Genomic DNA, 13,227 nt, shown 5'->3' with positions numbered 1-13,227 from the left:
GCTTGACTGGTACCATATCGCTATGTCTTTGTACTTGAAATATGAGTACAAAAAACACATAGGTTACTTGTCATTAAACTAATGAATAAAAAGGGTGCTTTCGATTTGTATCTTTGTTAATTACTCAAAGCAATCTCAAACGCACTTTCGTGCATTATGTTGAAGCAAAACGAATTACGCGTCAAGAGCGTCCACCGGACAAATATGTTGAACCTCCTTAATATTGCGTAAAATATTAATTAATAGAGTAAATTTATCAATCTGTCAATCAATCTGATCATTTAAATTAGCACATTATGAACATATAATTCTTTTTATAATCTATGAAAAAAATGAGAATTTAACCCCTCGATTAACGAGTTCATCTCATTTTTGCACGTCATTTTAGACGCTGGACATTTCTTTTGATCTTGTAATTCATATATTGGCGATAAAACATGCAGTTTAATACCAACATTAATGAAATACTTAAAATGTATTAGAAAAGCACATTATTTTGATAAAAAATGTTTCTATTTAAACTTTTTTGTAAATGAGTAAATTTAATCTCTATATCTGTATGCGCGTTTTTGATTAAAAGCGTTACAGATTCTTATTATGTAAAAAAAAACTGTCCTTTTTCTTACCACCATTGACTGCAGAATAGCTAATGAAGTCACAAACGACATAGATTGCTCTTGTTTTTTTTGAAGAAAATAAAAACTCTAGATTCATTTTTGAACACTCTACACAAGAAAAATGCGCGATCCCTGCTTAAAAAATGTAACGCGTTACACGCCTAAAATACCTTTTATTTGCGCTGTAAAATTACGTTTTTTGTATAAAACTTATTTAAATGTTAAACTGATAATTGTTGATTTGTCAGATTATTCATGCCTATGATTGTTATATAACTTATTGATTCCAGTGGTATTGTTGATATATAAGTAAATTGTTATATTTGTTTTGTTGTAGCCCATTATTAAATATTTATTATAAACTTTACTATATTATCAAATATTCATTTTTTTATCATATGATAAAAGGAGTGATTTATTTATTTCCAAATTAAGACTAAAAGACTTTTGAAATGGAAGTCAGCCACATTGTTACATTGTAGAGGCGTTTGACTATATGCTTATAATGTTAGTTCTTTAACTATGGCTTATTTTTTTTATCTTACATAACAAGAACACATTTAAAGTTCATTGCTATTTGCTTACTATTATTTATAATGTCATTATTTATATTTATGTATTTTTGATTCTGTAATTTTGTTTATTTTTATGTTAAAGTAAAAGGGATTTACAGTTCGAAATATTATTACTTCCCTAAATCTGTACTTTTATGAATCTATTTGTTTGAAAGAAAGACTAAAACTGAAAATGAGGCTGATCTTAGTGTAATATATAGTGTAACTAGTGAGGTTCAATGGTAACAAGGTATGTAATTCAGGTATATCCCGGCAATCTACTTCCCGTTTCGTCATGTACAGTATGTATATATATCTGTTGATTCTCCTGTTACAAATAGACAGAACAACCTATGGGATTTTGTTTGAGTACCGACTGAGATGCCCAGATACCGCGGAGAAATGGAGGGAGAATACAAAGAATTACATCTGTCATGGCGATACGGTTTATCACTGCATGCAGGACCAAGATGGGCATTACGTCGTTTTCTGTGCACCTACTATTTGGATTCAACCAGGTAGGGATTTCTTAATTTTTTATTAAAACGCATATATATTATTTTTGAGCCTTTTCATATTATTAGACAATAGTTCTGTTAAATATTTACACTGTGTGCTGTAGTTTAAAATATCTTAAATAGTAACCGATTTCACAGCGGTATGTTTTCGCCCTGATAGGTACGGGCTATTTTCTGTGTATTTTCAATTGTTACACAATGGATTAAATAACAAATAAGACATTGGTACAAAAGACATTCTTTACCTTTTAAACTGCGCAAGATTACACTTTTCTTACTGAAGTCATACTCGTTTGATCAAGTGTTAACAATTTAAACACTGTGTATTATAAAAACTACGGTGTAATTGATTGAAAAACAAATATAATCCTGATAAGCATTTCTTGTTTCCTTTTACAGATTACTGTCCCGAATTTAACGCAAAAGCTTCCCTGATTGATGTAATTCTATGTCAGGGGGCGACAGAGAAATGTCCAGAAAGTGTTTATCTATCCAACACTGTATATCAATGTAGGTCGCACTGTACCTGTTATCATCTTCATTTATACAGAGAATATCTTAAGTTAATGTGACTGAAGGATGTGAGTCAAACTATGTAAAAAAAATCTGTTGATAATAAATAATTAGTTCTGCATTGTTGGCGATAATCCTAGGAAAAATTATGAAAATATTAACCATAGAAAGCAAATCTTAATTCGTTAAATGCATGACTTAAAAAGAGCAGATATTCAGTGCAATGTATTGAGTGGTTATTAAGCATCTAATATTTTAATTAAAATAATAATAAAAAACAAAACATTTTCTCTACTCAGATCCAAGCTGCTTTCGGATTGTGATCAGGTAATTTTTGATAATAGACATTAACTTTTTTAATTGTTCACGTTTATTTATGAATAAGAGATTTGTATTAATATGTATTTAGAGGTATATCTTTCTATCGGTACAGTTCAAAAATATTTTTTTTCTTAGTTCTACGAAATCAACTCCACTACTGGATAATGGAAATGTGACAGCAGTAACAAATCCAGCATACATGTAGGTGATAAGAAATCTCGAATGAACGTATTTAAATGTTACCAGAATACAAAGAACAATTTTTCTTTAATTTCAGGACCACAGGACAAACTAAGCTGGGTAATGAAGAACAAAGGTACATGTGTATATCTATATTTTACATACCTTTCAAAACCAATGCTCTCTAAATTCCACTATTACTAAACAAGATTTAACTTTCATTCACAGTCAATAAAATGGAAATATGTTAATATTATAATTAGGTTAACCAAAAAAAATTGCCTTCGTTTTTTTAAGTAGGTCTTCTTTTTTTCAAGAGGTTTGACGGTTTCAAGTGTTGTTTCTTGGGGGATAATCTTGGGAATAATCCTACCGATCCTAGTTTTCCTGGCGATTATATTCTTAGTGAGATGGCAAAGACAAAGAACATATATTGAAGGTATTCAAAGCCGATATAAAAAATTAAGATAAAAAGAAATCTATATTCCTTCAAAATTTTTGTAAGATAAGAAAAGCTAACGGATAATGACCTTGCTCGCAAACATTTAGTTAGATTTATTTGTGACTGACACAGTTAACAGACCTGCCTAACCCTCCGCTTTTGGCGTAATTCTTCCGCTTTTTACCACAAAATTACGCTGTTACGCCATGAAATTTAATTTTACGCTTTTAAATATTTTTTTCTGGAAAACTTCTTAATGAAGGGGAACTTGGGAGTTAGAGTAAAGGCGTCCCTAAATGAAAACGATAAGGTAAATATTACTTGTTAATAGAGGATTTCGATTTTTCATGATGATTAATTACTATACAATCATTATACGTAATACCTTGTAGTTATAATATGCCTTTTAAACTGTTGGCATGTCAAGAAAACTATTAAATGATATGTGCATTAAGTAAAGTCAGTTTAATTTTCAAATCGGGTTATTCTTACATTGCTTAGAACAACAAAGAGACACGTAAATGTATAGAAAACAAAAACGACATAGAGCAATATTGTAGAATTTGTATTAGAGTGGAAACTCTGAATTATGTGATTTGCTAGAAATTAACGAAATGTTCGTTATGCATGTAATTTAAATAAGTTTGATATGACTGCATTTAGGATACCAGTTTTATAACACATGGACCTTTTGTAAATAAATGATTTGAAAAAGAAACATTCATGCTTGCTTTGTTCAATGATTTACAATTATTGATTTATTTAGACAATATAGCATTATTACAAAACATCAAACTAGGGGCAAATAAAGGAATACGCCCATTGCAAAACATCAAAATAGGGGGGGAAAAGGAATACGCCTTTACCCCTGAAATTCCCCCCCCCCCCAAAAAAAAAAAATGAGTATTAAAATTACATCCTCGCAATAAAAAGGGTAAGCAGGTCTGAGTTCATTAAATTTTTAGGCCACAGTTTTCAACCTAATTTTGTTCGCTATCTTGACCCTTTTTTCAATGTAGTAATATCGTGCAGTCATATGCATATTGTGTATTATGCATATTGTGTATAATCTCCCAACTCATTCGGTATTCACCAGCATGTTCCGAGTAAGATCAATTTTTAAATTTCCCGGTAAGTTGATGTTACAGGAATCTCAACAACTTCATTTAAAGCTATATAGGGCGTATCTGAGCTAAAAAATTAAAATACGAGAATGAGTGTAGATAAACATGATATATGTTATCAAATGAAAATTTTCACCGATCCGATTTTCATCTTGAAAAAATCTCATGTTTCCATAGTTAAATTGACTTTAAACTGTGTCTGATATTTAAATGCGGAGTCGGTAAATAAATCGGTTATAGTTTTAAATTTCAAATTCCTTTGAAACGCGATTGATATAAATTGTGTAATTTACAGGAAAGACCTATCTTTATATAAAGGGAAAAAAAAAACAAATAGAAAGATCTTTTTAATTTTAGTTAGTCTGAACTTCTAAAAATACGCCATATATGACTTTGAGGTCAGCATTTCGTAAATTCTATGGTTGTTATAAATACCTTGTTAGATGATATAACCTATTACTGGGTCGTTAATTTGACGGTTTGTTTCATACTAATTGTAAGGCCTTTGTTTTTATACCATATTTGACTGCGGAATGTTCCGTTTACATTATAAATACATACGGCGGGTGTGACCGGTCGTCAGGGGATGCGTGCTCTTCCTAGGTACACGATCAAAGCTTTTGATCTTCCGTGGGTCCGCGTTTTATGTCATGTACACAGATTTGTATTGTTTGTAGATTTTTAGATCAAACTATGCATTGTCTTCATCTTTTTTCATTTACACTTAACACAATTAAAATTATGTTGGATGTTTACATTTAGGAAATTGTGAAAAAAAAAATCACGATATGAAAATTTGATTTAAAATTTACAAATTAATGTTTACATCTGTACATTATCATCTGCGTTGGCTTCCAAAGGCTTAAAAATAGAATTGTTGAAAAAAAGAATATTGTGCTCTTTTATGTACCAAAATAAATTATTTTACTATCTATAAGATGTTAATAAGAATTAAACGATTAAGGAGTTTTAAAGGCATGTCTGCTTCAACAACCAAAAACAGACAATCGGGTTCACTCCTTTATGAAATATGTGGAGATAACTAACAGTATTCGAGCTCAAAAGTCCATTAAACTTTACAAAATAGGAACCGAGCAAACAAGAACCTCTAAGACATCAGAGATGGGATCAGGTGCCATGGAGGAGTGAGCATCCCCTGCCGACCGGTCACACCAGTCGTCTCCTCCTTGTCATGATCGGGAAATAACGGAAAAATCCGTCGACAATTCAGTGTGTAAATAACACGGTGTAGTGCCTTAACGGTTGCTATCGGAGAAAATGCGCGTACATTACTGCTATCCGAAAATTGTGCGGTTGCTACTGGAAAAAAATGGACGAAATGGAAAGTATTTTTCTTCGCTGGCTCAACAAAATAGTCAATAATTCAATTATTGAAGTTTAGTTGCTTAGTATTTCACCCTTACGGAACGTAACATACCTTTCAAAACTAACATATATCTCTAAATTTTTAAAGAATAAAAGGATTGTTGAGGTATGAGGTTGATTTTCTCTTTCTTGATGGAAAAGAATTTATTTTTCAAATATCAGCCGGTGCATACATACCAAGATTCTGATAGCAACCGTAACTTAAGATCGTGTTTTGTCCAAAAATCTCTTTCAAAATACATCTTTTCAAATAATTCTTATTATATCTAAGTATTATTATAGATTGACACATCTTTACATACCAAAATGAACAGAATCTAACTTATTAATGATGAAAAGCAGCATGAAAACTAGGAGTATATTGACTTGAGAATGTGTACAGGCTTCTGAAATTTTACTATATTTAAATTTTTAGAAGGTTCTACAAAATACATCTGGCATCATTTAAAGAAATTCCTTACTTGTTCCGTGCACAAGGATTTTTTCCAAGACTTAATCGATTTGGGGTCACTTTTTGACAATTTTACCTCTTTTTCCAAGTGTCTCCAACATATTTATTTCAGCTAGCAGCCGTACAATTTTCGAATAGAAACATTGAATGCTTTTTTGTTCTGATAGCAACCGTTTAGGTACTACACCGTGAATAATGGCCCAACAAATAGTATGAAAAAAGTCAACCAGCATTTGACTTAATGATAGATTGTATTTGCTGACTAGGTCATTGTATCGTCCATAGAACTTACGAAATGATGACTTTAAACGAGACTGCTGATATTCTTGTTTCAACAACTTGTTTGTCAATAACTTACCTCGTTTTCGAAATTGTTCATACGTAGAGCATGCTCTTGCGTATCAAATCAACTGAGAGATATAAACTCCGTATGCAGGTGATAAGGGTATATTGCTGCATAGGTAAGGGAAGTTATCATGAATGCCAAGAAATAAATTCATGCCTAAATTATTAATTTGAAAAAAGAGGAAGCTGAAAATCCCGATTTAAGTAATCATCGCTCACTAATTTTAAGAATGACCTTGCTTTTAATATGAAGTCGTTTCTGTATACGTCTTCCAAGGTTAGTTCGATCTACCCTACCTGTACAGGGTTCCTAAACTTCATAAAAATCCTTGCAAAGATACAATGCTGGTCCATCAAATGCTCTACAAAGCCCTTATCTTTACTCCTTGCAAAAATATTAACTGCTCTAAAGGTGAAACTTCAGACGTACTGTATTAGAGCTTATTCTAGAAGTGGAGTAAATCAGATGTGGATCCTCAAAAACGCTAAAGATCTTAGAATCTTTTTAAATATTTTTTTTTAAAGTCTATCATATCAAAACTTACGATTTTTCTACACTTTTTATACAATGCATCACTATAAATAATTATCTAGACTTTTTGGTATCATAGACAAATGCTTCTTAAATAAAAACGAATTCAGAAATTTTCACATCTTGTGATTGGTCATCAGAAAACTTACTTCGTTAAAAACCACCGTAATTGTACAACAAACTGTTGGAATTTCGATGGGCACTAATTGTTCTCCTTTATTAGCTAACCTGGTTTTATATTTATATTAAGTAGAATTTATTCAAAAACTTTTACACGAGAAGAAGAAAATACTAACTTTGGCCTTCAATTCGACATTCAGATGTTTTATCAATTAACAAAAGTAATTTTCGTATATCGACTCGTTATATCCCAGTGAATTTGAAATAAAAAAACACAGAGTCCGCCACATCTGTTTCGTAATTGGTAGTTTTACTGACTATAGACAATAAAGGCCAGTTAATAACCAAACTGTATGACAAACAAGTTGAATTCAGCTTTTTTCATTGTCATTTTATGTAGTAATATTCCACTATCACCTACCTATAGTGTTTATTCACTATTTAAGAGCTTGCTCTGAGTATTATCAATTTTAAAGCGAAGCAGGCTATTCACTGATACGGTGATATTAAAGTGGTTTCAACATTCTCGTTTAAAGTCGACCTTTATTTTTATAATGACCTTGTTTGCGAACATAACCAGTCAATGTATGTACTTGACTTCTTAGAAAATGAAATAAGTATGTATATGAGTATAACAAACTACATTGCAAAAGGCATGTACAATAAAAATTTAAATACTAACAATAATTATGAAATGCTAAAGCATGGGAACCTATAAAATCAAAAGTATGCTACAGTTACATTTGGCTGCTGTATCGCTATCACCTGCAAATGATGTTTACATCTCCCATCTTATTCGATACTCATGAACATGCTACTTACACATACGTTGATGTTACAGGAATTTCATAAGCTCGTTTTAAATCGACATTTCGTAAATTTATGGTCATTATAATGACCTTGTTAGCAATAATAACGGTCAAAATCTCCTGACCGCCACACTATCATTGGGTCGTATTTTTGCTGACTTGTTTCATTCCAGTTGTTTGGCCTTTGCTTTTATACTAAACTGACTGCGGAAAGTTCCGTCTTCTGGTCAATACATAAGGCACACGGCGGGTTTGACCTGTCAAAAGGGGATGCTTACTCCTCCTAGGCACCTGATCCCACCTCTGGAATTTCCAGGGGTCCATGTGTTATGCCCTCTTCACATATTTGTATTGTTTGTAGATTTTTCGAGATCGATCACTGCTCGTTATCTTCATTTTATTTACATTAGTACAAATGGACTCTTCTTGGCATTCTGGATATACAGCCCAGATCATTTTAAGACGTTGCTTAGCTTTTAAGGTTCCCGTTTTCTGTTGTTGACTAACTAGTATTTATCTCTTTCTTTGAAATTGTTTAAAACGCATTCCAAGGTATTACTCTGCTCCAGAACGCGATATACTTCGAGAAAAAAAGTCTGAAATTCCAACACAAGAATAAAGATCAATTGATTCTTGCAAGTGGTGTTCATTGTTTTAAATTTTCAATGAAACACGAAAGATTGAGAGCAGTTATCATGCTCAGAAGTTAAATCGGCGTAAATAGTGAACAAAATACCAGAATCTTTGCAAATTAAAGGTGGGATCTTGTGCCTTTGAGGATTGAGCATCTCCTATCGATCAATCACATCCGCCATTTCTTATTATGCTGATATTCTCAACATTTTGATAAAAATGTACTAAAACAATCTCTTACATATGGCGCCTTTCGCATACCATCATATACATGCACCTCAATTTTTTTTGTTATTATTCTGACAGCATGAACAAAATACCCTTGCACGCCGTATTAATTATCCCAATAGGTTACCATCGGTTGTGTAACTTTTTGTCCAATCCACTTATTTTTATTTTTTTTAATTTTAATTATTACTACATTGTATTTGTTGTAAATATGTTTAATTGTACGTTGTAACCCTGCATTTGAATCTCTGTTTCGGAGGAAACAAAGAATGATCGAAAGAGTCTTTAAGTAACATAGCCGAATTCTGCGTGTTTGTTTGATTAATAGTAAGTAGTGCAGATTAATCCAGTCAAATATTAAATTCAACACAATGAATTATTTTTTTTATATTGATCAAATAAGAACCTATTACATTTAACACTCCACTACCACAGCCAACATTATATGGAGATCCGGATTTATATTTTGATTCAGCGCAGAACCCAAATTACACATGAAAAAGGTTAAGATAACGAACAGTGATCGATCTCAATATAAATCTTTGCCAAATGATAAATTAAGGCAAAATTTAATTTGTTCACATTTTTATCAGATCTTGTAAATGAGACAGTTGGGGAGTTGAATAGGTTTTTCTTCAATAGACGACAAAAGCGGAAAAAATATTAGAACAGACGCAAAACAAATTTGCCGAAAAACACAATTTCCTTCCAGTAAAACAACTAGCATCAATATTTTTTTTATTTTCAAGAAACACGCTCATTATTAGAAGATTCAAACAAGGATAATAATAAAGATGCAAGAAAAGAAGGTAATATATATCAGATGATATAAAGTCTAAATTTGGTGTTAAGATTTTGAAATCTGCATTAAATACTTTACAATTTTCCAGTATAGTACTGACTATATAAATTCTTTTATTCATCGAAAAATGGATATATAATTATGCATGTAATTGAGTGTAACATTGAAAATTTTCACCCCAAGAAAACCATTGTTAACCGAGGCGCAGTCGAGGTTGACAATGGTTTGCGAGAGGTGAAAATTTTCAATGTTACACTCAATTACATGCAATATTTATTATATTATACTGAATGTTTTATATAAATACATACAACAGTAAACCTTCCGCGCATATATTCTGAGCAGTCGCTATTTTTTTAATAACACCCGTCGTCAAGCAATATTGACTGTTGCTACGCTACAGGGCGTGGCTTCATTATTCAGCGGGCAATTGTGTTTTTTTAACAAATATTTCTCGACGAATCAGATTCAACTAATTCACATGAAAGTACATGTATAATATTCTGAAATACGGACAGCACACTTAATAAAATTAGTAATGAATAACAGCAAAAGAAGATATATGTTATACCAAGATAAAATATAAGAAAGAACAATATTTCCAGTTTGTGATAGTCCTACTATTAGAGATTGTTCTTTATTCTACTACAGTTATTGGAAAGACCAAAGAGATGCCGCGGCCATTATTCTCCAATAAATAACAAACGTCATCAACAAATTATCGATAATTTTAAATCGATTTCCTCTTATTTTAACTGCCTTCAGGAAAAGGATAGAGATATCCTTTGATTGTGACGCAAATTGGTGGGAAAACATTTACATTGCGTTCGGATTACGTCGCACTTTTCTAAGCCTTGAGATACAAATGAACGAGGATAGCATTCAGTTGTGACGTCATAAGACTCTTATGATGACATCCAAATCTAGCTTCTGCATTTCTCTTTATGCAAGTTTTAATATTTGCCGTAGTAGAATAGAAATAATTCCCTCCTCGTCGAAATTGTTGGAGAATATACCCCTCAGTCTGAAGATTTTGTTGGCAAAAAACATCTCGCCCTTTCGGCTCGGTATTTATTTGCCAAAAAAATCTATCGACTATCGGGGTATATTCTCCAACAATTGCTCCGATGCGAGGTTTATTTCCTAAACAGGGTAAGTACGAGTATATATATTTATGTAGTAAGTAAGTTTAACTTAACTTAAATCTTCTTCCAAGGACTGAACAAAGCATCTTGAAGCATATTGTTATCTACTTTGCAGAAACAGTTGTACCTCCGAGGTTATACGAAAATGCAGTAAGTTTATTAAAGGAAACCGGGTTTATAATTATTGGTGGTGGGCCAGGAAGTGGAAAAACAACATTAGCAAATTACATCGTGAAGGAGGAATTCATGGATTATAATGTACATGTCATGAAACCAAAACAGACGAAATTACCAGAACTAACAAGTGACAAAGGTGATGTAGTTGTCTGGGATGATTGTTTTGGAATATGGAATGTTTGTGATTTAGAGGAAAATTTAAAGACTGATATAAGAAATACAATTATCAGTTTAATTGATAGATGCAAAGGCAAGGAAAATCACAAAGCCATGATATGTATAGATTCTTTTTTTGATGAAAAACAATTGATAGTTAAATTTAAATCGAATTTTGTCAATATTTCTGAAAACTACGAATTTCTTACTGAGAGAGAACATCTTGTAAACAGGCTTGACAGAAGAATATATGTAGGGAACATTTCGGAAGATGTAGGATTTCCTCTATTGGTTCAATTGATTGCAGAAAATTATTGCCAAATCGAAAAATCCGAAGAATTCATGAAAAATCCAATACTCAAACTAAATGAAAATTTCTGTGACCTTTTTAAAAATGAAAGAGATGTATATGTTACACTTGTTTATGTGCTCTGTAACACTCCCTCTGTTGATCAAGGAGACATAAATTGGACAAGTTGGACCAAGTTAAGAGACGAATGCGAGAGTAAGGATGATGACTACAACAATCCACAACAGGAAAAGAATAACGAATACAGTCAATCCAGGGAAGCCAATCAGCTTCCTAGGACGTCATATTTTATTTACAGAAACCCAAAGTGTATTAAAATGAATACAACCTTAACAAAATATCTAGAAAACACTGAAAACCAAGACGTTTTTAGATTCCGCCACCATTTTTTAGCGCGTCTTCTTCTGCGTTATCACCTGGAAAAAGTAGGAAATAAAGGGATATTAGAGGTGGGCAACGAGGAAATTAAGTCGGTTGTCAAGAAGATACAGTCTTCCTTATTAATCTGAATTATGATCAATCTGGAATATCCTGATTTCCCACATTTATAAACATTTTTCAGTGATTATTCCTTTTCTTGTAAAGGGACACAAGTGACTGAACTTGACTAAACCTAAGTATGTATACATTTGAGGTCATCTTGTGAAAGAGAATATACATGTATTTGTGTTTGAGCTCATCTTGTGAAAGAGAATATACATGTATTTGTGTTTGAGCTCATCTTGTGAAAGAGAATATACATGTATTTGTATTGATAATCACAATGAGCATGTTTTAAGTATTCTCTTGCTTCAATATGCTTTAGACTTTCATGATATTTTGGTATTCTAGGGAATACATATATACCAATAATATTTAAATCTACACCATAAACTGAAGTTCTGCATAATATAACATCTATGGTTTTGATGTATTCAAGCAAAGTAAGATCTCTTTTTTTCATTTCGTAGGAATACATAAAATGACAAGAATTCTGTCATCTCTTTGTTTATTTCTTTTATTTAGCTCTTTGTTTAAGAAGCTAAAGCAAGTGTGTACTTAGATTAGTCGACTGCAGAATCCATGCTAGTGTTATGAATGTTGCCCATCTCAGGCTTTTTGAGCCACCACGTGTTTTGGTAGATAATTTTGACTTCACCTATCAACAAAGGAATTATGCCGTAAACAAAGTAACATTCTTAACCAAAAAAAAAAAAATAAATCAGTTTTGCATTCCACAATACAGTTGAAGCTTAAGACATAAGTTACCATACGAGGTCCTACATACATACATAGGCAATTTCGCCACATATGATCCACATATGCATTGCCCTTCATATGAGATTCATATGTATATTCAATCACATATGAATATCATGTGTGGAAAAATCATATGTGGATCATATGTTTACGCATATGTAAATCATATGAAGCAATATACATAAGATACACATATGAAAGTTTCTGCATATGAGAATCATATGCATACTTTGAGAATTATCATAGGAGAATCAAATGAAACAGATCTGTGTGTGTTTATTTATTTGTCCTTCTTATAAACAGGTAAAATTCATTTTTATTTTAATTCAATGAGATTAAAAAAATACGTTTATTCAATGTTAATCAGTTAACACTTGAGTAATTTCATATTAAGCTTAATATGAATAAGTTGGTGTTATATTTTAACAAGTAGACTGCATGATTGAAAAATAATTTCAATAACATATATCAAGATGTGTAAATTTAAATGTATATTTATTCAAAAGAATCAAGATGTTCATTTCCTTAAGAAGCTTGGATAAAAAGGGAATAAGTACTCTATTACTCCCCCCCCCCCCCCAAATCCTTTCATAAAATTCAAAATTTGTTTTCTTGAAAAACAAAA

General features: G+C 31.8%; 1 protein-coding gene across 1 annotated transcript; it reads left to right on the top strand.

The window, feature by feature from the left end:
* The first annotated feature begins 1,475 nt into the window (after positions 1 to 1,475).
* LOC133199134 (uncharacterized) lies at positions 1,476 to 12,007 on the top strand. Its single transcript, XM_061335005.1, has 5 exons — positions 1,476 to 1,689; positions 2,089 to 2,199; positions 2,502 to 2,529; positions 2,801 to 2,839; positions 10,792 to 12,007. The coding sequence occupies exons 1-5, from the start codon at positions 1,476 to 1,478 to the stop codon at positions 11,870 to 11,872; spliced, it is 1,473 nt and encodes a 490-aa protein (XP_061190989.1). The 3' UTR covers positions 11,873 to 12,007.
* Positions 12,008 to 13,227: the final 1,220 nt, after the last annotated feature.

This window comes from Saccostrea echinata, unplaced genomic scaffold (genome assembly GCF_033153115.1).
Source record: "Saccostrea echinata isolate AGI-Se365-2 ecotype Australia unplaced genomic scaffold, CSIRO_AGI_Sech_v1 ptg000033l, whole genome shotgun sequence".
In the NCBI taxonomy this organism is placed as follows: Eukaryota; Metazoa; Mollusca; class Bivalvia; order Ostreida; family Ostreidae; genus Saccostrea; species Saccostrea echinata.
Note: the sequence above shows the minus strand (reverse complement) of the source record. Positions and strands in the feature narration are given on the sequence as shown.